Here is a 27,372-nt window from a genome sequence, read left to right on the forward strand (position 1 = left end):
GTTCCTGGGAACCAAAAGGGAATATACATGCCCCCAGGCTTCTCCGAGAATTTCATTCCAAGTATCCTGAAAAGATGGCCCAGGTGGGCATCCAGAGGCTAACCTTCGGGGAGGGGGGGGGCACTGTCAGGGTCCTGTCCACGGCAGGAGTTCTGGAAGATCTGGCATTTCTGCCAGTACTCTACATGGCCGCAGAAGTACACATCAGCCTCAGTCTGGTGCCAGACGGCCTTTATAAGGAAGCTCATAACTTCCTCTAGTTGCTGGATGATCTCTAGCTCCCCGTGCCTTGTTCCTGTGACTTCCTGATTCTGACTCGGCTTCTACTTGGACCTGTCTGCTCTGCCTTACCCCTGATCTGACCTCGGCTTGGCTTATGGATACTCTCTCTCTCGCTCCTCTGTGTATGACCTCGGCTATCCCACCTGACCACGTCTGCTCTGATCCCCACCCGGTACCTGACCTCGGCTATCCCACCTGACCACGTCTGCTCTGATTCCCACCTGGTACCTGACCTTGGCTTGAACTGACTACCCAGTAAACACCTAAATCCCGTAAGGGCTTGCATATCACGCACAGGCGCCTCCAGTTTGCAGACCTCTCCGTGCACCAGCTGTGCTTCTGAGTGGACCTCCAACCAGCACTCCTACAGGTGACCTGTGCAACTTTGGGCCTGACTCCCACTGTCCCACTCTAGGGAGTCCGGAACTTAGCCGCAAGGGAAGCCCTCTCTCCATTGGCCTCCATCACCAGGTACGTGATAACACCCCTCATGGTTAGGATGAGCACCACCCTTGCAGAGTACACCCCTCCAGGGTAGGATGAGCCCCACCCCTGCAGAATACACCCCTCCAAGGCGGGATGAGACCTACCCCTGCAGAATATATCCAATGTAAGGTGAAACAGATATGGGGAAGATAAGGATGGGGATACGGCATATAATGTAGACACGCCCACCTAATATACAGCTGGTGTATATTGGGTGGGTCCTCCATGGGTAGAATGAGCCCCACCCCTGCAGGATACACCCCTCCAGGGTAGGATGAGCCCCACCCCTGCAGAATACACCCCTCCAAGGTGGGATGAGCCCCACCCCTGCAGAATACACCCCTCAAGGGTAGGATGAACCCCGCCCTTGCAGAATACACCCCTTCAGGGTAGGATGAGCCCTGCCCCTACAGAATACACCCCTCCAAGGTTGGATGAGCCCAATCCCTGCAGAAAACACCCCTCCAAGGTTGGATGATCCCCACTCCGGCAGAAAACACCCTTCCATTGAAACATGAACCCCACCCCTGCAGAAAACACCCTTCCATTGTAGGATGAGCCCCAATCCTGTAGAATATACCCCTCCAAGGGAAGGATGAACCTCACCCCTGCAGAATACACCCCTCTAAGGTGAGATGAGCCCCATCCCTGCAGAATATACCCCTCCAAGGGAAGGATGAACCCCACCCCTGCAGAATACAGCCCTCCAAGGTAGGATGAGCTCTGCCCCTACAGAATACACCCCTCCAAGGTTGGATGAGCCCCATCCCTGCAGAAAATACCCTTCCATTGTAGGATGAGCCCCACTCCTGTAGAATACACCCCTCCAAGGAAAGGATGAACCATACCTCTTCAGAATACACCCCTCCAGGCTAGGATGAGCCCCATCCCTGCAGAAAACACCCCTCCAGGGTAGGATGAACCCCACACCTGCACAATACACCCCTCCAGGGTATGAGCCCCACCCCTGCAGAATACCCTTCTCCAGGGTAGGATGAGCGCCACCAGTGCAAAATACACCCCTCCAGGGTAGGATGGGCCCTATCCCTGCAGAATACACCCATCCAGGTTAGGATGAGCGCCACCAGTAAAGAATACACCACTCCAGGGTAGGATGAGTCCCAGCCCTGCAGAATACACCCATCCATTGTAGTATGAGCCCTACCCTTGCAGAATATATCCAATGATGAAACAGATATGGGGAAGACAAGGATGGGGATATGGCATATAATGTAGAAGACCGCTGTATATTAGGTGGGTGTGTCCTCCATGGGTTGTCAGGGCCACACTTATAGACAATCTGAACGCTCTGTACGATTCAAGTTATTTTATTACTGAAATGATACATCTCAGTCCCACGTCTTGGGGAAATAACATTATAAAAATCTCTCTAGAGACCCATGGATATAATAAACACTTAGTGTAGACGTAAAAAAGGCAGCAAGTGTGAGAGCGGAACCCTGTGTGCGCAAAGACTGTGCGGACGCGGCACTTCCTCCGATCCATGGTACGATGGTAAGGGGTGGAACTTCCTTCTATCCATGGTATGATGGTAAGGGGCGGCACTTCCTCCTATCCATGGTACGACGGTAAGGGGCGGAACTTCCTTCTATCCATGGTACGATGGTAAGGGGCGAAACTTCCTTCTATCCATGGTACGACGATAAGGGGCGAAACTTCCTTCTATCCATGGTACGACGGTAAGGGGCGGCACTTCCTTCTATACATGGTACGATGGTAAGGGGCGGAACTTCCTTCTATCCATGGTATGATGGTAAGGGGCGGTACTTCCTCCTATCCATGGTACGACGGTAAGGGGCGGAACTTCCTTCTATCCATGGTACGATGGTAAGGGGCGAAACTTCTTTCTATCCATGGTACGACGGTAAGGGGCGGCACTTCCTTCTATACATGGTACGATGGTAAGGGGCGGAACTTCCTTCTATCCATGGTACGACGGTAAGGGGCGGAACTTCCTCCTATCCATGGTACGACGGTAAGGGGCGGAACTTCCTTCTATCCATGGTACGACGGTAAGGGGCGGAACTTCCTTCTATCCATGGTACGACGGTAAGGGGCGGCACTTCCTCCTATCCATGGTACGACGGTAAGGGGCGGAACTTCCTTCTATCCATGGTATGACGGTAAGGAGCGGAACTTCCTTCTATCCATGGTATGATGGTAAGGGGCGGAACTTCCTTCTATCCATGGTACGATGGTAAGGGGCGGAACTTCCTTCTATCCATGGTACGATGGTAAGGAGCGGAACTTCCTTCTATCCATGGTATGATGGTAAGGGGCGGAACTTCCTTCTATCCATGGTACGATGGTAAGGGGCGGAACTTCCTTCTATCCATGGTATGATGGTAAGGGGCGGAACTTCCTTCTATCCATGGTACGATGGTAAGGGGCGGCACTTCCTCCTATTCATGGTATGATGGTAAGGGGCGGAACTTCCTCCTATCAATGGTATGAGGGTAAGGGGCGGCGCTTCCTCCTATCCATGGTATGATGGTAAGGGGCGGCGCTTCCTCCTATCCATGGTATGACGGTAAGGGGCGGCTGATGGTGCTGTTTGTTGTCATCGCCAAGAGCTCCCACCTGAAGGAAAGCACAGTGAGGAGGGCAGCATGCACCCTCTGCCTAACCCTTCTGACCCCTCCCACGTTTGTCTACTGACCCTGCCCACATCCATCTACAGACCCCCCCTACTTCTGTCTACTGATCCAGTTTAAGGGTTGAACTGCATGGACTTTCGTCTTTTTTTCAGCCAGACTAACTATGGAACTATGCAACTATGTTCTGTTTCCACGTCTTCTTCCCAAACCCTCCTACTTTCACCAAGTGAACCCACCCAAATCCACCTCCAACCTTCTCCTGGTTCATTCTATGGACCCCCCCACTACCATCTCCAACCTTCTCCTGGTTCATTCTATGGACCCCCCCACTACCATCTCCAACCTTCTCCTGGTTCATTCTATGGACCCCCCCACTACCATCTCCGACCCTCTCCTGGTTCATTCTATGGAACCCTCCCACTACCATCTCCAACCCTCTCCTAGTTAATTCTATGGAACCCTCCCACTACCATCTCCAACCTTCTCCTGGTTCATTCTATGAACCTCCCCACTACCATCTCCAACCTTCTTCTGGTTCGTTCTATGGACCCCCCCAACTACCATCGCCAACCTTCCTCTGGTTCATTCTATGGACACCCTACTACCATCTCCAACCTTCTTCTGGTTCGTTCTATGGACCCCCCCGCTACCATCTCCAGCCTTCTCCTTGTTCATTCTATGGACCCCCCACCACCACTACCGTCTCCAACCTTCTCCTGCTTCATTCTATAGACCCCCCCCCACTACCATCTCCAACCTTCTCCTGGTTCATTCTATGGACACTCCACTGCCATCTCCGATCTTCTCCTGGTTCATTCTATGGACCCCCCACTACCATCTCCAACCTTCTCCTGGTTCATTCTATGGAACCCCCCCCACTACCATCTCCGACATTCTCCTCGTTCGTTCTATGGACTCCTCCCACTACCATCTCCGATCTTCTCCTGGTTCGTTCTATGGGCACCCCCCACTACCATCTCTGACCCTCTCCTGGTTCATTCTATGGACCCCCCCACTACCATCTCCAACCTTCCTCTGGTTCATTCTATGGACCCCCCCACTACCATCCCCGACCTTCTCCTGGTTCGTTCTGTAGAACCACCAGTACCACCTGCAGACCCCTTTGTGATTTATCAGCTAATCTCATCCACCTTTACACTCCTCTCACCTGATGTCATGAGGCAGACATGACTGGTCCAGATTGTAATTTAATACTGCCAGCTTACAGAGCGTCTTCAGACTGGGATCTGGAAAACAGAAATCATCACCAGACCACCCATACCTGACATAGGGGCAGAGATCTCCGGACAGACATCCGGACAGCATGCAGAGATCTCCGGACAGACATCCAGCCAGCATGCAGGGATCTCCGGACAGACATCCACACAGCATGCAGAGATCTCCGGACAGACATCCACACAGCATGCAGAGATCTCCGGACAGACATCCAGCCAGCATGCAGAGATCTCCGGACAGACATCCAGCCAGCATGCAGGGATCTCCGGACAGACATCCAGCCAGCATGCAGGGATCTCCGGACAGACATCCAGCCAGCATGCAGGGATCTCCGGACAGACATTCGGACAGCATGCAGGGATCTCCGGACAGACATCCGGACAGCATGCAGGGATCACCGGACAGACATCCGGACAGCATGCAGGGATCACCAGACAGACATCCGGACAGCAAGCAGGGATCTCCGGACAGACATCCGGACAGCATGCAGGGATCTCCGGACAGAAATCCGGACAGCATGCAGGGATCTCCGGACAGACATCCGGACAGCATGCAGGGATCTCCGGACAGACATCCGGACAGCATGCAGGGATCTCCGGACAGACATCCGGACAGCATGCAGGGATCTCCGGACAGACATCCGGACAGCATGCAGGGATCTCCGGACAGACATCCGGACAGCATGCAGGGATCTCCGGACAGACATCCGGACAGCATGCAGGGATCTCCGGACAGACATCCGGACAGCATGCAGGGATCTCCGGACAGCATGCAGGGATCTCCGGACAGACATCCGGACAGCATGCAGGGATCTCCGGACAGAAATCCGGACAGCATGCAGGGATCTCCGGACAGACATCCGGACAGCATGCAGGGATCTCCGGACAGCATGCAGGGATCTCCGGACAGACATCCGGACAGCATGCAGGGATCTCCGGACAGACATCCGGACAGCATGCAGGGATCTCCGGACAGACATCCGGACAGCATGCAGGGATCTCCGGACAGACATCCGGACAGCATGCAGGGATCTCCGGACAGACATCCGGACAGCATGCAGGGATCTCCGGACAGCATGCAGGGATCTCCGGACAGCATGCAGGGATCTCCGGACAGCATGCAGGGATCTCCGGACAGACATCCGGACAGCATGCAGGGATCACCGGACAGACATCCGGACAGCATGCAGGGATCACCGGACAGACATCCGGACAGCATGCAGGGATCACCAGACAGACATCCGGACAGCAAGCAGGGATCTCCGGACAGACATCCGGACAGCATGCAGGGATCTCCGGACAGAAATCCGGACAGCATGCAGGGATCTCCGGACAGACATCCGGACAGCATGCAGGGATCTCCGGACAGACATCCGGACAGCATGCAGGGATCTCCGGACAGACATCCGGACAGCATGCAGGGATCTCCGGACAGACATCCGGACAGCATGCAGGGATCTCCGGACAGCATGCAGGGATCTCCGGACAGCATGCAGGGATCTCCGGACAGCATGCAGGGATCTCCGGACAGCATGCAGGGATCTCCGGACAGCATGCAGGGATCTCCGGACAGCATGCAGGGATCTCCGGACAGCATGCAGGGATCTCCGGACAGCATGCAGGGATCTCCGGACAGCATGCAGGGATCTCCGGACAGCATGCAGGGATCTCCGGACAGCATGCAGGGATCTCCGGACAGCATGCAGGGATCTCCGGACAGCATGCAGGGATCTCCGGACAGCATGCAGGGATCTCCGGACAGACATCCGGACAGCATGCAGGGATCTCCGGACAGACATCCGGACAGCATGCAGGGATCTCCGGACAGACATCCGGACAGCATGCAGGGATCTCCGGACAGCATGCAGGGATCTCCGGACAGCATGCAGGGATCTCCGGACAGCATGCAGGGATCTCCGGACAGCATGCAGGGATCTCCGGACAGCATGCAGGGATCTCCGGACAGCATGCAGGGATCTCCGGACAGCATGCAGGGATCTCCGGACAGACATCCGGACAGCATGCAGGGATCTCCAGACAGACATCCGGACAGCATGCAGGGATCTCCGGACAGACATCCGGACAGCATGCAGGGATCTCCGGACAGACATCCGGACAGCATGCAGGGATCTCCGGACAGACATCCGGACAGCATGCAGGGATCTCCGGACAGACATCCGGACAGCATGCAGGGATCTCCGGACAGACATCCGGACAGCATGCAGGGATCTCCGGACAGACATCCGGACAGCATGCAGGGATCTCCGGACAGACATCCGGACAGCATGCAGGGATCTCCGGACAGACATCCGGACAGCATGCAGGGATCTCCGGACAGACATCCGGACAGCATGCAGGGATCTCCGGACAGCATGCAGGGATCTCCGGACAGCATGCAGGGATCTCCGGACAGCATGCAGGGATCTCCGGACAGCATGCAGGGATCTCCGGACAGCATGCAGGGATCTCCGGACAGACATTCGGACAGCATGCAGGGATCTCCGGACAGACATCCGGACAGCATGCAGGGATCACCGGACAGACATCCGGACAGCATGCAGGGATCACCAGACAGACATCCGGACAGCAAGCAGGGATCTCCGGACAGACATCCGGACAGCATGCAGGGATCTCCGGACAGAAATCCGGACAGCATGCAGGGATCTCCGGACAGACATCCGGACAGCATGCAGGGATCTCCGGACAGACATCCGGACAGCATGCAGGGATCTCCGGACAGACATCCGGACAGCATGCAGGGATCTCCGGACAGACATCCGGACAGCATGCAGGGATCTCCGGACAGACATCCGGACAGCATGCAGGGATCTCCGGACAGACATCCGGACAGCATGCAGGGATCTCCGGACAGACATCCGGACAGCATGCAGGGATCTCCGGACAGCATGCAGGGATCTCCGGACAGCATGCAGGGATCTCCGGACAGCATGCAGGGATCTCCGGACAGCATGCAGGGATCTCCGGACAGCATGCAGGGATCTCCGGACAGCATGCAGGGATCTCCGGACAGCATGCAGGGATCTCCGGACAGCATGCAGGGATCTCCGGACAGCATGCAGGGATCTCCGGACAGCATGCAGGGATCTCCGGACAGCATGCAGGGATCTCCGGACAGCATGCAGGGATCTCCGGACAGCATGCAGGGATCTCCGGACAGACATCCGGACAGCATGCAGGGATCTCCAGACAGACATCCGGACAGCATGCAGGGATCTCCGGACAGACATCCGGACAGCATGCAGGGATCTCCGGACAGACATCCGGACAGCATGCAGGGATCTCCGGACAGACATCCGGACAGCATGCAGGGATCTCCGGACAGACATCCGGACAGCATGCAGGGATCTCCGGACAGACATCCACACAGCATGCAGGGATCCCTGGACAGACATACAGACGGTGGGATGGTGCTCCATCTACTTACTGAAGTCCAGGATATAGAGATCCGAGTGATCCGTCAGGTTGAACTCATCATGGGGATCCTGGTCCTGGGAGGGGCTAAAGACAGGAAGGAGAGCATTGCACAATCATTTGAGCTCGTCTTGCCAATCATGTCTCTCATTGTTACCATAACAACCTGACCGATCCCTCCTCCCCCCTCATGTCTGCTTGTCCTAAAGTTCCATAACTGTCATCCATGCTCCTCCCCCATTGTCCCATCATCCATGCTCCTCCCCCATTGTCCCATCATCCATGCTCCTCCCCCATTGTCCCATCATCCATGCTCCTCTCCCACTATCACACCTATCATCTATGCTCCTCCCCCACTGTCACACCTATCATCTATGCTCCTCCCCCACTGTCACACCCCTAATCTGTATTCGCTCCTCCCTTAGTGTAACCATCAGACAGAACCAATGGTGATAGTAGGTCTCGGAATCTTCTTACCTGGTGCCTCCAAAAAGCAGGATTTTGTCACCTACAATGCAACAGCACTGTCTGCGCCGAGCGCACGGACCTTTTCCCTGGACCTCCACACGCTGCCAGCGACCCGAATCTGAGACATCAGACAAGACATGTTTAGAATCGGCCCTTCTCAATGTACCACCCATAACGTGTGACCACCCATCCCAATGTCCCACCCATAACACGACCGCCCATCCCAATGCCCCACCCATAACGCATGACCGCCCATCCCAATGTCCCACCCATAACACATGACCGCCCATCCCAATGTCCCACCCATAACACATGACTGCCCATCCCAATGCCCCACCCATAACGCGTGAACACCCATCCCAATGTCCCACCCATAACACATGACCTCCCATCCCAATGCCCCACCCATAACCGCCCATCCCAATGTCCCACCCATAACACGTGACCTCCCATCCCAATGCCCCACCCATAACGCGTGACCACCCACTGCAATGTCCCACCCATAACACATGACCGCCCATCCCAATGTCCAACCCATAACACGAGACCACCCATCCCAATGTCCCACCCATAACACGAGACCGCCCATCCCAATGTCCTACCCATAACGTGTGGCTGAGCACATCTTCAGGTTCCATTCATGAACATACCATACGGAAATTCACCACCTGAGGATGACCAGCAAGCCTCACCAAGCACCGGTGAGACATACTCTCCACTCAGTGCCAGATGATGGAGGGATGAGAGAGAACAGAGGCAGGAGAGGGACAACCCCAGAGAGAAGAATCTTCCCAAGAAGGGGGAGGAGAGACAGACGTGGAGGAAGATTGGAAAAGATAACAAAGAACCACATCTCCCAGCCGAAACTCCATAGGGTTCCCCCAGAGGTTGCTGGGTGTTGGTGTGCTCCTACCTGTAGCCACAATGTCACTTCTCAGAGCCAACTGGATGGGACTGATGGAGCACCACCTCTAGTTCCTCCAATATAGAACCACTGACACCAATGGTGGTGTTATAACAGTCTGTAAGAGGTCCAGTCCTCACACTGACCCCCAATGTAAGGGACATTCTTCTCACTGACCCCCAATGTGAGGGACATTCTTCCCACTGACCCCCAATGTGAGGGACATTCTTCCCACTGACCCCCAATGTGAGGGACATTCTTCCCACTGACCCCCAATGTGAGGGACATTCTTCCCACTGACCCCCAATGTAAGGGACATTCTTCCCACTGACCCCCAATGTAAGGGACATTCTTCCCACTGACCCCCAATGTGAGGGACATTCTTCCCACTGACCCCCAATGTGAGGGACATTCTTCCCACTGACCCCCAATGTGAGGGACATTCTTCCCACTGACCCCCAATGTGAGGGACATTCTTCCCACTGACCCCCAATGTGAGGGACATTCTTCCCACTGACCCCCAATGTGAGGGACATTCTTCCCACTGACCCCCAATGTGAGGGACATTCTTCCCACTGACCCCCAATGTAAGGGACATTCGTCCCACTCACCCCCAATGTGAGGGACATTCTTCCCACTGACCCCCAATGAGTGGAGGCACTATACTGACCAGCACTGACATTACCCCATAGACCACCAATGTAAGGGGGCCTAATAACAATGGTGTGGCTGCTGTACTGTGAGATAGATATATATAGAATGCCAGGGTCCTGGAAAGTAGGCATGTCCCTGTTATTTAGGCTGTGGTCCCTTTAAGGAGGACAATGTGAATGCAGTTCTCATCCATGCCGGGTGTGATGGGAGTGACTTTGGGTGGGGGGCCCATGGAACACAGCTCACTTTGGAGAGGTGGGGAGACCCCTGTCTCAGCTCCCCATATCCCTCTTATGTGCAAGTCCCCCTGTGCCTGTTAGGGGTACAGGGTAATCTGTCCTGATATTGGGGTGGGGGGTTGTCTCAGACTGTGTAGATTTGTGTTTATGTGTAGTGGCTTAATGGGGGGGGAGTTGTCTCCAGCAGCCCTCCCTCCTGATGGGACTGTCTGTTGGTGTGTCTCTTGTTGCTAAATATAGATTGCCCCGTCCCGTGTCATTATGCAGGGGGGGGGGATTACCCCGCCCTATGTCATTATGCGGGGGGGATTGCCCCGCCCTGTGTCATTATGCCGGGGGGGGGGGGGGGATTGCCCTGCCCTGTGTCATTAAGCAGGGAGGGGGGATTGTCCCGCCCTGTGTCATTATGCAGGGGGGGGGGGGGGGATTACCCCGCCCTGTGTCATTATGTAGGGAGGGGGGATTGTCCCCTGACTGTATATATCTTGTATCTGTGTTCAAATAAACTAGTCTACTTCCTGGTTTACTTCAAGTACTCCCGCCTCCACGTCCTGCCACAACCCCCTCAACCTAGTATCTGTCCCCCTGCTCCCTAAAACCACCCCCCAGTTTTCATGTGCACTCCTGAACACCCGATCTGTGTGCAACAAGCTCACCGCCATCCACGACCTCTTTGTTTCCCGCTCCCTCAACCTCCTAGCGATCACAGAAACCTGGATCCAGCCCACTGACTCTACCTCCCCTGCTGCACTCTCCTACGGAGGTCTCACCTGGACCCACTCACCCAGACCCAACGGTCGTGAAGGTGGTGGGGTTGGTCTGCTCCTGTCACCGCTGAGCACCTTCCAAGTCCTCCCAAACCCCCCCTCCCTATCCTTCTCCTCCTTCGAGGCCCACTGCGTCCGACTATTCTCCCCAACCCCCCTGAAGATTGCTGTGATATACCGGCCTCCTGGATCCATACCCCGCTTCCTGGATGACTCCTCCTCCTGGATCCATACCCCGCTTCCTGGAAGACTTCTCCTCCTGGCTACCCTTCTTCCTCTCCTCTGAGCTACCCACCATCATTCTTGGGGATCTCAACATCCCTGCCAAGCTCGACAACCCGGACACATCCCATCTCCTCCACTTAACCTCCTCCTTTGCACTCGCACAGTGCATACAATCCACCACCCACTCCAACGGGAACATCCTGGACCTTGTCTTCTCCAACCGCTGCGCTCCCCACAACCTCACTAACACCCCCTTCCCTCTCTCTGACCACAACCTGATCACCTTCTCTATCTCCTCGTCCTCCAACGCCTACCCCTCCAAATGTCACACTACTACCAGCCGTAACCTCCGCAACCTTAACCCTGCCCCCCTCCACTCCGCAGCTGATCAACTCCATGACCGCATCCTCCCCCTGTCCTGCCCCGACTTGGCTATGACCGCCTACAACAACGCGCTGTCAGCAGCCCTTGACTCACTAGCGCCTTTAACCACACGCAACATCAGACCCCGACCGCTCCAGCCCTGGCAGACTGATCACACCAAAACCCTCAAACGACAAAGTCGTGCCCTGGAGCGACTATGGCGCAAAACCAAATCCCAACAAGCCTTCACCCGCTACAAATCTGCCTTCCACACCTACACCTCCTCCCTCCATACTGCCAAACAAGCCTACTTCCTGACCCTCATCAAGGCCTTCTCCTCCAATCCTCGCCGACTCTTCTCCACCTTCAACTCTCTACTCTCGCCACCCCCACCTCCACCCAGCACCTCACTCACCGCCCTTGAGATTGCCAATCACTTCAAAAACAAGATTGACACAATTCACAAGGACATCGCCGCAACTCACACGCCCTCTCAACCCGTCCCCTCTCACACAGCTACCCCCTCATTCCCCCTCTCCCTCACCACTGTTCAGACCTCCACCCCACCTAACATCCCTCACACTGAAGCCCCCTCAACACTCCACACCTTCGACCTTACTACCATCGAGGTCACCAAGGTCTTCTCTGATGCCCACCTCACCACCTGCCCCCTCGACCCTATCCCCTCAACTCCTACGACCTCCCTCCTCCTCCATCATACACTCCCTCACCCACATTTTTAATCTCTCCCTCTCTTCCAGCACATTCCCCTCCCCTCTGAAGCATGCACACATCACCCCCATACTTAAAAAGCCCTCCCTGGACCCCAATGACCAGAAACAACCTCAGACCCATCTCCATGCTCCCATTCTCATCCAAACTCCTCGAGCGCCTAGTCTACAATCGCCTATGCTCCCACCTCAACGACAACAACCTCCTTGATCCCCTACAGTCCGGCTTCCGTCCCCTACACTCCACCAAAACCGCCTTACTCAAACTCTCCAACGACCTGCTAACCGCCAAAGCCAATGGCCACTATTCAGTGCTCCTACTCCTTGACCTCTCTGCGGCCTTCGACACAGTCGACCACCCCCTCCTCCTCAAAAAACTACACTCCCTCGGCCTCAGAGATTCTGCTCTCTCCTGGCTCTCATCCTACCTGTCACAACGCTCATTCAGCGTTACCTATAATGCTACCACCTCCCCCTCACTCCCCCTCTCTGTTGGGGTCCCTCAAGGCTCTGTCCTCGGGCCCCTTCTCTTCTCCATCTATACCTCCTCCCTCGGCCAACTCATACACTCTCACGGCTTCAACTACCACCTCTATGCCGACGACACACAAATCTATCTCTCAACCCCCCACCTCACCCCCTCAGTCTCCGCCCGAATCACAAGCCTACTGAGCGACATATCAGACTGGATGTCGCTCCACTTCCTTAAACTGAACCTCTCCAAAACTGAGCTCCTTGTCTTCCCCCCCCAGCCTGCACACCACCCCCCTCTGACTTCTCCATCACATCCAACAACGCCACCATCAGGCCCACCCTGCAAGCCAGAGTACTTGGTGTCAATCCTAGACTCCCATCTGTCCTTCCAGCCCCAGATCCAATCACTAACAAACTCATGCAGACTCCACCTCCGCAACATGCAGACTCCACCTCCGCAACATGCAGACTCCACCTCCGCAACATGCAGACTCCACCTCCGCAACATGCAGACTCCACCTCCGCAACATGCAGACTCCACCTCCGCAACATCTCCAAAATCCGTCAATTCCTAACCCCAGAAACCACTAAGCAGCTCATCCACTCCCTCATCATATCACGACTTGACTACTGCAACTCCCTCCTCACTGGCCTGCCTCGCCGCTGGCTATCCCCGCTTCAGTCCATCCTGAATACGGCTGCCAGACTCATTCACCTCACCAACCGTTCTGTATCTGCCAACCCTCTCTGCCAATCCCTCCACTGCCCTCCACTCAGTGTCCTCCACCCCCCTCTGCCAATCCCTCCACTGTCCTCCACTCAGTGTCCTCCACCCCCCTCTGCCAATCCCTCCACTGTCCTCCACTCAGTGTCCTCCACCCCCCTCTGCCAATCCCTCCACTGTCCTCCACCCCCCTCTGCCAATCCCTCCACTGTCCTCCACTCAGTGTCCTCCACCCCCCTCTGCCAATCCCTCCACTGTCCTCCACTCAGTGTCCTCCACCCCCCTCTGCCAATCCCTCCACTGCCCTCCACTCAGTGTCCTCCACCCCCCTCTGCCAATCCCTCCACTGTCCTCCACTCAGTGTCCTCCACCCCCCTCTGCCAATCCCTCCACTGCCCTCCACTCAGTGTCCTCCACCCCCCTCTGCCAATCCCTCCACTGTCCTCCACTCAGTGTCCTCCACCCCCCTCTGCCAATCCCTCCACTGTCCTCCACTCAGTGTCCTCCACCCCCCTCTGCCAATCCCTCCACTGGCTTCCAATTGCCCAATGGATCATACAAAGCTGTCCATCATACTGCCCCAAACTACATCACCGACCTGATATCCAAGTACCACCCAACACGCACACTCCGCACCTCACAAGACCTACTCTCTAGTTTCCTGATCTCCTCCTCCCATGCCCGCCTCCAGGACTTCTCCAGGGTGTCACCCATCCTCTGGAACTCCCTACCCCAATCCATCAGACTATCACCTACTCTCCTCTCCTTTAGGCGCACCCTGAAAACCCATCTCTTCAGGGAAGCCTACCTCGCCCTCTGCTAATTGCCGATCTCCTCCACTTCTCCTATCACTCCATCCCCCACAGCTATCTCCTCCTGTTCCACCATCCCCTCCCTCCTAGATTGTAAGCTCCCAGGAGCAGGGCCCTCGATCCCCTCGTGTATTGTTACTGTATTCTCTCATGTTCTGTCCCCCTTTGTAATGTACAGCGCTGAGCGAACTATTGGTGCTTTATAAATACTGTATAATAATAATAAAGTCTGGTGTCGTCTAGTCCTGTATGGTCTCTGTGGTGTCAGTGGTCGGTGTTCGGACAGATTGGTGTCGTCTAGTCCTGTATGGTCTCTGTGGTGTCAGTGGTCGGTGTTCGGACAGATTGGTGTCGTCTAGTCTTGTATGGTCTCTGTGGTGTCAGTGGTCGGTGTTCGGACAGATTGGTGTTGTCTAGTCTTGTATGGTCTCTGTGGTGTCAGTGGTTGGTGTTCGGACAGATTGGTGTCGTCTAGTCCTGTATGGTCTCTGTGGTGTCAGTGGTCGGTGTTCGGACAGATTGGTGTCGTCTAGTCTTGTATGGTTGGTTGTGGTGTCAGTGGTCGGTGTTCGGACAGATTGGTGTCGTCTAGTCTTGTATGGTCTCTGTGGTGTCAGTGGTCGGTGTTCGGACAGATTGGTGTCGTCTAGTCTTGTATGGTCAGCGGTGGTGTCAGTGGTCGGTGTTCGGACAGACTGGTGTTGTCTAGTCTTGTATGGTCTCTGTGGTGTCAGTGGTTGGTGTTCGGACAGATTGGTGTTGTCTAGTCTTGTATGGTCAGCGGTGGTGTCAGTGGTCGGTGTTCGGACAGATTGGTGTCGTCTAGTCCTGTATGGTCTCTGTGGTGTCAGTGGTCGGTGTTCGGACAGATTGGTGTTGTCTAGTCTTGTATGGTCTCTGTGGTGTCAGTGGTTGGTGTTCGGACAGATTGGTGTCGTCTAGTCCTGTATGGTCTCTGTGGTGTCAGTGGTCGGTGTTCGGACAGATTGGTGTCGTCTAGTCTTGTATGGTCTCTGTGGTGTCAGTGGTCGGTGTTCGGACAGATTGGTGTCGTCTAGTCTTGTATGGTCGGCGGTGGTGTCGGTGGTCGGTGTTCGGACAGATTGGTGTCGTCTAGTCCTGTATGGTCAGCGGTGGTGTCGGTGGTCGGTGTTCGGACAGATTGGTGTCGTCTAGTCCTGTATGGTTGGTTGTGGTGTCAGTGGTCGGTGTTCGGACAGATTGGTGTCGTCTAGTCCTGTATGGTCTCTGTGGTGTCAGTGGTCGGTGTTCAGACAGATTGGTGTCGTCTAGTCCTGTATGGTTGGTTGTGGTGTCAGTGTTCGAACAGATTGGTGTCGTCTAGTCCTGTATGGTTGGTTGTGGTGTCAGTGGTCGGTGTTCGGACAGATTGGTGTCGTCTAGTCTTCTATGGTCAGCGGTGGTGTCAGTGGTCGGTGTTCGGACAGATTGGTGTCGTCTAGTCCTGTATGGTGCGGTGGTGTCGGTGGTCGGTGTTTGGACAGATTGGTGTCACCTAGTCTTGTATGGTCTCTGTGGTCGATGTTTGGACAGATTGGTGTCACCTAGTCTTGTATGGTCTCTGTGGTGTCAGTGGTCGGTGTTCGGACAGATTGGTGTCGTCTAGTCTTGTATGGTCTCTGTGGTGTCGGTGGTCGGTGTTTGGACAGATTGGTGGCGTCTAGTCTTGTATGGTCTCTGTGGTGTCAGTGGTCGGTGTTCGGACAGACTGGTGTCGTCTAGTCCTGTATGGTCAGCGGTGGTGTCAGTGGTCGGTGTTCGGACAGACTGGTGTCGTCTAGTCCTGTATGGTCTCTGTGGTGTCAGTGGTCGGACAGATTGGTGGCGTCTAGTCCTGTATGGTCGGCGGTGGTGTCAGTGGTCGGCGGTGGTGTCAGTGGTCGGCGGTGGTGTCAGTGGTCGGCGGTGGTGTCAGTGGTCGGCGGTGGTGTCAGTGGTCAGCGGTGGTGTCAGTGGTCAGCGGTGGTGTCAGTGGTCGGTGTTCGGACAGATTGGTGTCGTCTAGTCCTGTATGGTCAGCGGTGGTGTCAGTGGTCGGCGGTGGTGTCAGTGGTCGGCGGTGGTGTCAGTGGTCGGCGGTGGTGTCAGTGGTCGGCGGTGGTGTCAGTGGTCAGCGGTGGTGTCAGTGGTCGGTGTTCGGACAGATTGGTGTCGTCTAGTCCTGTATGGTCAGCGGTGGTGTCAGTGGTCGGCGATGGTGTCAGTGGTCGGCGGTGGTGTCAGTGGTCGGTGTTCGGACAGATTGGTGTCGTCTAGTCTTGTATGGTCTCTGTGGTGTCAGTGGTCGGTGTTCGGACAGATTGGTGTCGTCTAGTCCTGTATGGTCAGCGGTGGTGTCAGTGGTCGGCGGTGGTGTCAGTGGTCGGCGGTGGTGTCAGTGGTCGGTGTTCGGACAGATTGGTGTCGTCTAGTCCTGTATGGTCAGCGGTGGTGTCAGTGGTCGGTGTTCGGATGGGGAAGCGGTATTCTAGCGGATGTACTCAGCGCAGTCTGGGACGGTTCCATTACACCGGGTGAGGGGTTCCGGTTGACTTACATTTTGGCCGGGATTAGTAAGTCCTCACAATGGATCAGGAATTCGGAGGCTCGGAATGACCATGGATGGGAAAGAGCCTCCATCTCTGATTACAGAAACGTTGGTACTGAAAGGGTTAACCCCCCCTCTGTAACCCCAGGCCATGGTGGGGGAGGAGAGTATCGCTCACACATACAGAGGCGTGACACATACCTGGGGTGTATTTCCACAGATCTTGAAAGTGACGGTTCAGTCTGGCGTTATATCCACCGAACACATACAGCTCCCCGTGATATGCAACTGGGACAGACATGAAACTCCGGGTTACATGGAACTCTTCACCAAGCCGAGAATACACAGGCTGCCCAGCTACACGGACATATACCGCCTGCCCTACACGGACATATACCGCCTGCCCTACACGGACATATACCGCCCGCCCAGCTACACGGACATATACCGCCTGCCCTACACGGACATATACCGCCCGCCCAGCTACACGGACATATACCGCCCGCCCAGCTACACGGACATATACCGCCCGCCCAGCTACACGGACATATACCGCCCGCCCAGCTACACGGACATATACCGCCCGCCTGCCCTACACGGACATATACCGCCCGCCTGCCCTACACGGACATGTACCGCCCGCCCAGCTACACGGACATATACCGCCCGCCCAGCTACACGGACATGTACCGCCCGCCCAGCTACACGGACATATACCGCCCGCCCAGCTACACGGACATATACCGCCCGCCCAGCTACACGGACATATACCGCCCGCCCTACACGGACATATACCGCCCGCCCAGCTACACGGACATATACCGCCCGCCCAGCTACACGGACATATACCGCCCGCCCAGCTACACGGACATATACCGCCCGCCCAGCTACACGGACATATACCGCCCGCCCAGCTACACGGACATATACCGCCCGCCCAGCTACACGGACATATACCGCCCGCCCAGCTACACGGACATATACCGCCCGCCTGCCCTACACGGACATATACCGCCCGCCTGCCCTACACGGACATGTACCGCCCGCCCAGCTACACGGACATATACCGCCCGCCCAGCTACACGGACATGTACCGCCCGCCCAGCTACACGGACATATACCGCCCGCCCAGCTACACGGACATATACCGCCCGCCCAGCTACACGGACATATACCGCCCGCCCAGCTACACGGACATATACCGCCCGCCCAGCTACACGGACATATACCGCCCGCCCAGCTACACGGACATATACCGCCCGCCCAGCTACACGGACATATACCGCCCGCCCAGCTACACGGACATATACCGCCCGCCCAGCTACACGGACATATACCGCCCGCCCAGCTACACGGACATATACCGCCCGCCCAGCTACACGGACATATACCGGCCGCCTGCCCTACACGGACATAAAGGGAAGGAAATGTGTATTTGCTCCCCTCTGATGCTGAACGTTCGCCCCTCACACAGAAACGATCGGTCTAACAATGGAATGTCCCCGCCCCTCACACAGAAACGATCGGTCTAACAAAGGAATGTTCGCCCCTCACACAGAAATGATCGGTCTAACAATGGAATGTCCCCGCCCCTCACACAGAAACGATCGGTCTAACAATGGAATGTTCGCCCCTCACACAGAAACGATCGGTTTAACAATGGAATGTTCACCCCTCACACAGAAACGATCGGTCTAACAATGGAATGTTCGCCCCTCACACAGAAATGATCGGTCTAACAATGGAATGTTCGCCCCTCACACAGAAATGATCGGTCTAACAATGGAATGTTCACCCCTCACACAGAAACGATCGGTCTAACAATGGAATGTTCGCCACTCACACAGAAACGATCGGTCTAACAATGGAATGTTCCCCCCTCACACAGAAACGATCGGTCTAACAATGGAATGTTCGCCCCTCGCACAGAAATGATCGGTCTAACAATGGAATGTTCGCCCCTCACACAGAAATGATCGGTCTAACAACGGAATGTTCGCCCCTTACACAGAAATGATCGGTCTAACAATGGAATGTTCGCCCCTCACACAGAAATGATCGGTCTAACAACGGAATGTTCGGTGTAACACTGAGAGACAGAATACAACAACAAATTCAGCAGAAATGCGTCTAACAAATGATGACGGATCTGCATGTTCATGAGGGAAAGAAGGATTTGATCCCCTATCATTCAGCAGGATTTCTGGCTCCCAGGTGTCTCTCATACAGGTAACAAGCTGAGATTACAAGCAGTCTCTTAAAGGGAGTGCTGCTAATCTCATTGTGTTACCTGTATAAAAGACACCTGTCCACAGGAGCCATCAAACCATCAGATTCCAAACTCTCCACCATGGCAAAGACCAAAGAGCTGTCCAAGGATGTCAGGGACAAGATGGTAGACCTACACAAGGCTGGACTGGGCTACCAAACTATGGCCAAGCAGCTTGGTGAGAAGGTGACAACAGTTGGTGCAATCATTCACAAATGGAAGAAACACAAAACAAGTGTCAGTCTCCCTAGGTCTGGTGCACCATGCAAGATCTCACCTCGTGGAGTGTCAATGATCATGAGAACAGCTCTTTGGCATCAACTCGCCGTGTTTGGAGGAGGAGGAATGCTGCCTATGACCCCAAGAACACCATCCCAACTGTGAAACATGGTGGTGGAAACATTCTGCTTTGGGGGGGTTTTTCTGCTAAGGGGACAGGACAACTGCACCGCATCAAAGGGACGATGGACGGGGCAATGTACCCTCAAATCTTGGGTGAGAACCTTCTTCCCTCAGCCAGGGCATTGAAAATGGGTGGTGGATGGGTGTTCCAGCATGACAAGGACCCAAAACACACGGCCAAGGCAACAAAGGAGCGGCTCAAGAAGAAGCACATTAAGGTCCTGGAGTGGCCTAGCCAGTCTCCACACCTTCATCCGATGGAAAATCTGTGGAGGAGCTGAAAGTTCGAGTTGCCAAACGTCAGCCACCAAACCTTAATGACTTGGAGAGGATCTGCCAAGAGGAGTGGGCCAAAATCCCTCCTGAGATGTGTGCGAACCTGGGGGCCAACTCCAGGAAACGTCTGACCTCTGTGATTGCCAACAAGGGATTGGCCACCAAGTACTAAGTCATGTTTTGTGAAGGGGATCAAATCCTTCTTTCCCTCATGAACATGCAGATCATCATCATTTGTTAGACGCATTTCTGCTGAATTTGTTGTTGTATTCTGTCTCTCAGTGTTACCCCGAACATTCCATTGTTAGACCGATCGTTTCTGTGCGAGGGGCGAACATTCCATTGTTAGACCGATCGTTTCTGTGTGAGGGGCGAACATTCCATTGTTAGACCGATCGTTTCTGTGTGAGGGGCGAACATTCCATTGTTAGACCGATCGTTTCTGTGTGAGGGGCGAACATTCCATTGTTAGACCGATCGTTTCTGTGTGAGGGGCGAACATTCCATTGTTAGACCGATCGTTTCTGTGTGAGGGGCGAACATTCCATTGTTAGACCGATCATTTCTGTGTGAGGGGCGAACATTCCATTGTTAGACCGATCATTTCTGTGTGAGGGGCGAACATTCCATTGTTAGACCGATCGTTTCTGTGTGAGGGGCGAACATTCCATTGTTAGACCGATCGTTTCTGTGTGAGGGGCGAACATTCCATTGTTAGACCGATCGTTTCTGTGTGAGGGGCGAACATTCCATTGTTAGACCGATCGTTTCTGTGTGAGGGGCGAACATTCAGCATCAGCCGGGGGGCAAATACACATTTCCTGCACTGTATACTGCCTGTGATGCTGGACGTCCTACAGCAAGGAAATGAAGCTCCTCCCCCGGGGTGGGTCATCCTGTGCATCATATCCCCCTCCCCCCGATAACCAGAATGGGGAATATGGTGGGTAGGGGTGAATGGGGAGTCTATAGCCTCCTCCTCGTACATCCTCCATACCCACAATCCCTTCATACTCACTCACAGGCCGAATGGCTCCTCCTCCTCGTAATCCTCCATACCCACAATCCCCTCATCCTCACTCACAGACTGAATGGCTCCTCCCCTTCGTACATCCTCCATACCCACAATCCCCTCATCCTTACTCACAGGCCGAATAGCTCCTCCTCCTCATACATCCTCCATACCCACAATTCCCTCATCCTCACTCACAGGCCGAAAGGCTCCTCCTCCTCATACATCCTCCATACCCACAATCCCCTCATCCTCACTCACAGGACGAATGGCGCCTCCTACATCCTCCATACCCACAATCCCCTCATCCTTACTCACAGGCCGAATAGCTCCTCCTCCTCGTACATCCTCCATACCCACAATCCCCTCATCCTCACTCACAGGCCGAATGGCTCCTCCTCCTCGTAATCCTCCATACCCACAATCCCTTCATACTCACTCACAGGCCGAATGGCTCCTCCTCCTCGTAATCCTCCACACCCACAATCCCCTCATCCTCACTCACAGACTGAATGGCTCCTCCCCCTCGTACATCCTCCATACCCACAATCCCCTCATCCTTACTCACAGGCCGAATGGCTCCTCCTCCTCGTACATCCTCCATACCCACAATCCCCTCATCCTCACTCACAGGCCGAATGGCTCCTCCTCCTCGTACATCCTCCATACCCACAATCCCCTCATCCTCACTCACAGGCCGAATGGCTCCTCCTCCTCGTACATCCTCCATACCCACAATCCCCTCATCCTCACTCACAGGCCGAATGGCTCCTCCTCCGCATACATCCTCCACACCCACAATCCCCTCATCCTCACGCACAGGCCGAAAGGCTCCTCCTCCTCATACATCCTCCATACCCACAATCCCCTCATCCTCACTCACAGGCCGAAAGGCTCCTCCTCCTCATACATCCTCCATACCCACAATCCCCTCATCCTCACTCACAGACCGAATGGCTCCTCCTCCTCGTACATCCTCCATACCCACAATCCCCTCATCCTCACTCACAGGCCGAATGGCTCCTCCTCCGCATATATCCTCCATACCCACAATCCCCTCATCCTCACTCACAGGCCGAATGGCTCCTCCTCCTCGTACATCCTCCATACCCACAATCCCCTCATCCTCACTCACAGGCCGAATGGCTCCTCCGCCTCGTAATCCTCCACACCCACAATCCCCTCATCCTCACTCACAGACCGAATGGCTCCTCCTCCTCGTACATCCTCCATACCCACAATCCCCTCATCCTCACTCACAGACTGAATGGCTCCTCCTCCTCGTAATCCTCCACACCCACAATCCCCTCATCCTCACTCACAGACTGAATGGCTCCTCCCCCTCGTACATCCTCCATACCCACAATCCCCTCATCCTCACTCACAGGCCGAATGGCTCCTCCTCCTCGTACATCCTCCATACCCACAATCCCCTCATCCTCACTCACAGACCGAATGGCTCCTCCTCCTCGTACATCCTCCATACCCACAATCCCCTCATCCTCACTCACAGGCCGAATGGCTCCTCCGCCTCGTAATCCTCCATACCCACAATCCCCTCATCCTCACTCACAGGCCGAATGGCTCCTCCGCCTCGTAATCCTCCATACCCACAATCCCCTCATCCTCACTCACAGACTGAATGGCTCCTCCTCCTCGTAATCCTCCATACCCACAATCCCCTCATCCTCACTCACAGGCCGAATGGCTCCTCCTCCGCATACATCCTCCATACCCACAATCCCCTCATCCTCACTCACAGGCCGAATGGCTCCTCCGCCTCGTAATCCTCCATACCCACAATCCCCTCATCCTCACTCACAGGCCGAATGGCTCCTCCGCCTCGTAATCCTCCACACCCACAATCCCCTCATCCTCACTCACAGGCCGAATGGCTCCTCCGCCTCGTAATCCTCCACACCCACAATCCCCTCATCCTCACTCACAGACCGAATGGCTCCTCCTCCTCGTAATCCTCCACACCCACAATCCCCTCATCCTCACTCACAGACTGAATGGCTCCTCCCCCTCTTACATCCTCCATACCCACAATCCCCTCATCCTCACTCACAGGCCGAATGGCTCCTCCCCCTCGTACATCCTCCATACCCACAATCCCCTCATCCTCACTCACAGGCCGAATGGCTCCTCCTCCCTTCGGGGGGCGCTGTGGACTGGGCTGCATCCAGCCAGCTCTCGGTCATGAGGTCGAACACTCGGATGCGGTTGCAGTAGATCTCGCTGTTGGAGTGAAATGGTCCGGAGCGATCCGCGCGGCCGCCAAACACGAACATCTTCTGACCAATCACAGTGGCTGAGTGGAAATCTCTCCAGCGAGCTGCTGAGCCCTACAGACAGACCGACCAATCAGAATGGGACACAATGAAGAGTGCTGGGTAATGGGATACAATGAGGAATGCTGGGTAATGGGATACAATGAGGAATGCTGGGTAATGGGATACAATGAGGAGTGCTGGGTAATGGGATACAATGAGGAGTGCTGGGTAATGGCATACAAGGAGGAATGCTGGGTAATGGCATACAAGGAGGAATGCTGGGTAATGGCATACAATGAGGAGTGCTGGGTAATGGCATACAATGAGGAGTGCTGGGTAATGGGATACAATGAGGAATGCTGGGTAATGGCATACAATGAGGAAAGCTGGGTAATGGCATACGAGGAAAGCTGGGTAATGGCATACAATGAGGAATGCTGGGTAATGGCATACAAGGAGGAATGCTGGGTAATGGCATACAATGAGGAATGCTGGGTAATGGCATACAAGGAGGAATGCTGGGTAATGGCATACAAGGAGGAATGCTGGGTAACGGCATACAATGAGGAATGCTGAGTAACGGCATACAATGAGGAATGCTGGGTAACGGCATACAAGGAGGAATGCTGGGTAACGGGATACAAGGAGGAATGCTGGGTAACGGGATACGAGGAATGCTGGGTAATGGCATACAAGGAGGAATGCTGGGTAACGGGATACGAGGAATGCTGGGTAATGGCATACAAGGAGGAGTGCTGGGTAATGGCATACAAGGAGGAATGCTGAGTAATGGCATACAATGAGGAATGCTGAGTAATGGCATACAATGAGGAATGCTGGGTAATGGGATACAAGGAGGAATGCTGGGTAATGGGATACAATGAGGAGTGCTGGGTAATGGCATACAATGAGGAGTGCTGGGTAATGGGATACAATGAGGAGTGCTGGGTAATGGCATACAATGAGGAGTGCTGGGTAATGGCATACAAGGAGGAATGCTGAGTAATGGGATACAAGGAGGAATGCTGGGTAATGGGATACAAGAAGGAATGCTGAGTAATGGGATACAATGAGGAGTGCTGGGTAATGGGATACAAGGAGGAATGCTGGGTAATGGGATACAAGAAGGAATGCCGGGTAATGGCATACAAGGAGGAATGCTGGGTAATGGCATACAATGAGGAGTGCTGGGTAATGGGATACAAGGAGGAATGCTGGGTAATGGGATACAAGAAGGAATGCTGGGTAATGGCATACAATGAGGAGTGCTGGGTAATGGCATACAAGGAGGAATGCTGGGTAATGGGATACAATGAGGAATGCTGGGTAATGGGATACAAGGAGGAATGCTGGGTAATGGCATACAATGAGGAATGCTGGGTAATGGCATACAAGGAGGAATGCTGGGTAATGGGATACAAGGAGGAATGCTGGGTAATGGGATACAAGGAGGAATGCTGAGTAATGGGATACAATGAGGAGTGCTGGGTAATGGGATACAAGGAGGAATGCTGGGTAATGGGATACAAGGAGGAATGCTGGGTAATGGGATACAATGAGGAATGCTGGGTAATGGCATACAAGGAGGAATGCTGGGTAATGGGATACAAGGAGGAATGCTGGGTAATGGGATACAAGAAGGAATGCCGGGTAATGGGATACAAGGAGGAATGCTGGGTAATGGGATACAAGGAGGAATGCTGGGTAATGGCATACAATGAGGAATGCTGGGTAGTCATATTACATGTTCTCTGGAGGAGGGGCATTGTCTGGCTCCTCCCCCCACACTCACTTTGGCCTTCACTAGCGCCCAGCTCATGGATTTGGTGTCCAGCTTGTGAATATCATTGGAGAAGCAGTCAGCCTGGGAGGGAGAAAACGTCCCGAGATTACCACACATGTCACACCAATCTATGGTACCCCCCCATATCCATGTGCCCACCATAGTCCCCCCCCCATATCCATGCGCCCACCATAGTCCCCCCCATATCCATGCGCCCACCATAGTCCCCCCCCATATCCATGTGCCCACCATAGTCCCCCCCATATCCATGCGCCCACCATAGTCCCCCCCCATATCCATGTGCCCACCATAGTCCCCCCCATATCCATGTGCCCACCATAGTCCCCCCCATATCCATGTGCCCACCATAGTCCCCCCCATATCCACGTGCCCACCATAGTCCCCCCATATCCATGTACAGAGTACAGGGACACCATGTGCCCACCATAGTCCCCCCCCCATAACCATCTACAGAGTACAGGGACACCATGGGCCCACCATAGTCCCCCCCCCCATAACCATCTACAGAGCACAGGAACACCATGGGCCCACCAAGTTCCCCCATACTCATCTACAGAGTACAGGGACACCATGTGCCCACCATAGTCCCCCCCCCCCATACATCTACAGAGTACAGGGACACCATGGGCCCACCAAGTCCCCCCCCCCCCCATACATCTACATAGTACAGGGACACCATGGGCCCACCATAGTCCCCCCATACCCATCTACAGAGTACAGGGACACCATGGGCCCACCATAGTCCCCCCCCCCCCATACATCTACAGAGTACAGGGACACCATGTGCCCACCATAGTCCCCCCCCCTCATACATCTACAGAGTACAGGGACACCATGTTCCCACCATAGTCCCCCCCCCCCATATATCTACAGAGTACAGGGACACCATGGGCCCACCAAGTCCCCCCATACCCATCTACAAGGTACAGGGACACCATGTGCCCACCATAGTCGTCCCCCCCCATACATCTACAGAGTACAGGGACACCATGGGCCCACCATAGTACCCCCCCCATACATCTACAGAGTACAGGGACACCTTGTGCCCACCATAGTACCCCCCACCCATCTACAGGGACACCATGTGCCCACCATAGTCCCCCCGCCCCCATATATCTACAGAATACAGGGACACCATGTGCCCACCATAGTACCCCCCCCCCCCATACATCTACAGAGTACAGGGACACCATGTGCCCACCATAGTCCCCCCCCCATACATCTACAGAGTACAGGGACACAATGTGCCCACCATAGTCCCCCCCCCCCCATACATCTACAGAGTACAGGGACACCATGGGCCCACCATAGTCCCCCCCCATAACCATCTACAGAGTACAGGGACACCATGGGCCCACCATAGTCCTCCCCCCCATAACCATCTACAGAGTACAGGGACACCATGGGCCCACCATAGTCCTCCCCCCCCCCCATACATCTACAGAGTACAGGGACACCATGGGCCCACCATAGTCCTCCCCCCCCCCCATACATCTACAGAGTACAGGGACACCATGGGCCCACCATAGTCCTCCATACTAATTTACAGAGATTGTGTGCCCACCATATAAATCTACATGGTACAAGGGGATCATGTGCCCTCCACACCAACCTACAAAGAGGGGCTCATTTTCCACTCCCCCTATACCAGTTCACACAGTACAGGAATCATGTGCACCCCCCAAGTGCCCCCCCAATCCCCATGTTCTTCTTACCAGCTGTTCATATCCTCCAAAGATATACATGGTCCTCTCCAGGACACAGGCAGAGTGCCCGTCCCGAGCTCCAGGAATCTGTCCTGTCACCTGGGGGGTGGCCCACTGCTCGGTTCCTGCAATCAGAAAGCCATGTATTAGTAAGGAGGCGGAGTCTGGATGCGATACGCACACGGAATAGGCGGTACCTGTGTGGAATATGTAGAGGACATTACAAGCCCCCTCGGTGTCATTGCGGCCACCCCAGATGTAGATGATGTCATCGATGAGCACAGCGGTGTGGCCGTACCTCATGTAGGGAACCTTAGACTGACATCCAATGACAGGAGGCAGTTTTCTCCAACGTAGAGACACTGCAAGGAAACAAGAGATCAGAGGATTGGACCATCACCAGATGAGGAGGACCACAATGACTCCACACACATACCGGCATTGAAGACATGGACATCAATCTGCCTCAGAGTCTCATAGTCCTCTTCAGAACAGTAACCGCCAAAGGAAAACACTCGATGTCCAACCGCTACCGCAGCATGATTCACCCGCCGGGGACCCCCCTCCAAGTGCACCGTCCAGCGAGGCATCCCCCCACTGCATAACGCAGCAAGGTGAGGGGCCGAAGTGTTGGCACACCCAAGCCTGGCGAGGGAAAAACGAGA

General features: G+C 54.8%; 1 protein-coding gene across 2 annotated transcripts; it reads right to left on the minus strand.

The window, feature by feature from the left end:
* Nucleotides 1-2,080: 2,080 nt before the first annotated feature.
* Nucleotides 2,081-27,372, minus strand: KLHDC3 (kelch domain containing 3). 2 transcript variants are annotated; one of them, XM_089666411.1, is made up of 10 exons: nt 27,144-27,372; nt 26,905-27,069; nt 26,717-26,832; nt 24,990-25,061; nt 23,056-23,269; nt 17,164-17,250; nt 8,531-8,639; nt 8,067-8,140; nt 4,555-4,633; nt 2,081-3,369 (listed from the first exon to the last, which is right to left on the minus strand). In XM_089666411.1, the coding sequence occupies exons 1-10, from the start codon at nt 27,295-27,297 to the stop codon at nt 3,303-3,305; spliced, it is 1,137 nt and encodes a 378-aa protein (XP_089522537.1). In that variant the 5' UTR covers nt 27,298-27,372; the 3' UTR covers nt 2,081-3,302. The 2 variants fall into 2 exon arrangements, with proteins under 2 accessions (XP_089522537.1, XP_089522538.1); XM_089666412.1 differs by lacking the exon at nt 17,164-17,250.

The sequence above is a fragment of the Staurois parvus genome, unplaced genomic scaffold (genome assembly GCF_062004578.1).
Source record: "Staurois parvus isolate SC_StPar_1 unplaced genomic scaffold, SC_StPar_1.0 ptg002693l, whole genome shotgun sequence".
Lineage (NCBI taxonomy): Eukaryota > Metazoa > Chordata > Amphibia > Anura > Ranidae > Staurois > Staurois parvus.

Bases quoted from the DNA above. Each gene is read 5' to 3' on its own strand.
- KLHDC3 (XM_089666411.1), bottom strand. From the start codon at position 27,297: ATGCCTCGCTGGACGGTGCACTTGGAGGGGGGTCCCCGGCGGGTGAAT. The intron at 17,251-23,055 runs GTGAGTGAGGAT...TGTCTGTCCCAG, and splicing joins GAGGAGGAGCCATTCGGCCT to TTGCATATCACGGGGAGCTG. The intron at 8,640-17,163 runs GTATGTGTCACG...CTGATGTCTCAG, and splicing joins TCTGTGGAAATACACCCCAG to ATTCGGGTCGCTGGCAGCGT.